This window comes from Octopus bimaculoides, chromosome 3, assembly GCF_001194135.2.
Source record: "Octopus bimaculoides isolate UCB-OBI-ISO-001 chromosome 3, ASM119413v2, whole genome shotgun sequence".
NCBI classification, from domain to species: Eukaryota; Metazoa; Mollusca; class Cephalopoda; order Octopoda; family Octopodidae; genus Octopus; species Octopus bimaculoides.
In genome coordinates, this window is record NC_068983.1 from 90054297 (window position 1) to 90057015 (window position 2719).

General features: G+C 36.7%; 1 protein-coding gene across 5 annotated transcripts in view; it reads right to left on the reverse strand.

Annotated features, from left to right (window-relative positions):
- The window catches only part of LOC106880075 (ribonucleoprotein PTB-binding 1), a 130883-nt gene that overhangs the window by 96690 nt on the left and 31474 nt on the right, over positions 1 to 2719 (reverse strand). For all 5 annotated transcript variants that reach the window (XM_052966300.1, XM_052966298.1, XM_052966301.1 and 2 more), the window contains exon 2: positions 331 to 397. In XM_052966300.1, coding sequence (XP_052822260.1) covers positions 331 to 397 — 67 coding nt within the window. The remainder of the gene's footprint in view (positions 1 to 330; positions 398 to 2719) is intronic.

Sequence of the window (2719 nt, forward strand, 5' to 3'; positions counted from 1 at the left end):
ATTTACTTGGGTTTAATTTACTCCTTTAGTTACCTGTCTGTTGAGCTGTAGAGATAGTGCCCAGCAGCAATAACATCTCACTACAGTAAAACCACAAACCTGTTCAGGTTAAGCTAATTAAGTAAAAGGGAAAACTGTATTGTACACACACACATGTGTGACTAAATATACACATACAGGTATGAATATTAAAATTCTTGGGTTGTAACTTTTCCAAAATGAACAACATATATTATTTTAAATCGTTTTCATAAAATTTCTAAAATTGAAAAAGAAAAAAAAAAATTTTTTTTTATCTATTAAGAAAGGAATGAGATAGCAGCAACATACCATGACGAGATTTCTTGCTGATTACAATGTTGGAAATGCTATGTCCACCAATGAACTCTTTTACTTCCTAAAAGTGAGAAACAGAGTAAGCAGAGAAAGAACAAGAAACAGTTTAAACACAAATTTGACAAAATGATAATACAAAAAACATTTTCTAAATCATTGTAAGAGCAAATGCTCTTAAAGAAACATTGTCTAGTAGTAAGATATATTTTGCCTTATATGGCTCACTTGAGTAATACAACAAATTAAAATTAAAAAAATATTACTAACAAGAACTGTTAAGATTATAATAATTGGTATAATAGGGGCATAGTTATGGTAGTTCACAGCCACATAGTTCCAGGTTCAGTCCTGCTGCACAGCACCTTAGACAAGTGCCCTCTACTATAAACCTGGGCTAACCAAACTGTTTGTGTAAATTTGGTGGAAAAAACCCAAAAGAGGCTTATCATGTGTGTGTATGTGTTGCTTACATTTGCAACACAGTGACAACCATGTTCAGCTTTATTTTCTAACCATTTGTTGTGTTTTTGAAGTTTTTCTTGCAACTGCTTTCTAAGTAACAAGGTAGATTTTTGATTTCTACACATTCTGACTGATAGTATCAGAATTTTAATCATATCAAATTGTGTTAATGATACAAATTTTGTTATTTCATCATCATTTTTTTCTGATTTTACTGAGGACTGGCGAGCCAGATGGCTGCATCAGGCTCCAATCTGATCTGGCAGTGTCTACAGCTGGATGCCCTTCCTAACGCCAACCACTCCGAGAGTGTAGTGGGTGCTTTTACGTGCCACGCTCAAATGGTGTTTTTCATGTGCCACCTGCACAGGAACCAGTCCAGGGACACTGGCAACGACCTCACTCCAATATTGTTTTTCACATGCCACTAGCACAAGTGCCAGTAAGGCGACACTGGTAACGATCACGCTCGAATGGTGCTTTTTACATGCCACCGGCACAGGGGCCAGTCAGTGGCCCTGGCAACGATTACACTCGAATGGTGCTCTTAGTGCTCTACTAGCATGGATGCCAGACATGCAGTGCTGTCATTGAATTTGATTTCAATTTCACTTGCCTCAACAGGTCTTCGCAAGCAGAGTTTAGTGTCCAATGAAGTAAAGGTATGCATAAGTAGGCTGGTTACACCCCCTCGCATAGACCACGAGTTATGGTCTCACTTGGCTTGCCGGGTCTTCTCAAGCACAGCATATTTCCAAAGGTCTCGATCACTAGTCATTGCCTCGGTGAGGCCTAATGTTTGAAGGTCATACTTCACCACTGCATCCCAGGTCTTCCTGGGTCTACCTCTTCCACAGGTTCCAAAAGGTGTGGCACTTTTTCACACAGCTATCCTCATCCATTCTCACCACATGACCATACCAGCACAGTCGGCTCTCTTGCACACCACTTCTGATGCTTCTTGGGTCCAACTTTTCTCTCAAGGCACTTACACTCTGTCGAGTATGCACACTGACATTACACATCCAGCTGAGCATACTGGCCTTATTCCTTGCAAGCTTACATATGTTCTCAGCAGTCACAGTCCATGTTGCATGGCTGTTCATACACATATGTCATACAGTCTACCTTTTACTCTTAGCGAGAGTTACTAAAATTGACTTGACAGTAATTATTATGAGAGCAGTTATGTTTTCAATCAATATTTCCCCAATTACATGTTATGTTATGCTACAAAGGTTAGAAGTGTGATAACTGAGAAGTTGTTTGTCCAACTACCAAATTCTGTGTCACCCTTTTGGAGGGACACAAATCAAATGAATGATATATCATTCATTTGTTTATATATCGATGAAATTACAAGATTAGTTGTTTTGATAACATAATTTTTATTTATCTTTTTTAAATCAGCTATTATTGTTTGTTTAGCCCAGTGGTTCTTAAACTGGGAGAGGCGGGACATCAGCAATTTCCAAGAGGCACATGAGCCCTTGAGAAAAAGCAAGGTCAAATAATGAGAAGTTTATGAAAAAATGCATAAGTACCGCCTTATGACATTAGTTTCCTTACTCTATCATGGCCACGTTTACCATTTTCTGTACTTATTGACCCCCACTTCATATCCCTCAAAACCCTCACTAATTCTGAATTGTAGTTTTAACATTTGCCTTTATTTTGTAATTTTTTTTTTTTTTGTTACAAGTTTCAAACTAAGAACCACTGGTATAAAGCTTAGATATTATTATCATGTAAAGACAAATATTTTTTTCAGTTAATAGATTATAAACAAGTTTGATCCACAGTTTTCATATATATGAAATAATGTGGTTCTTAAAAATCAAGAGACATGCTGAAACATTATCTAATCATTATAGTAACATACTAAGAAATATTAACTTAATTTAAAAAATTGAAAATTATT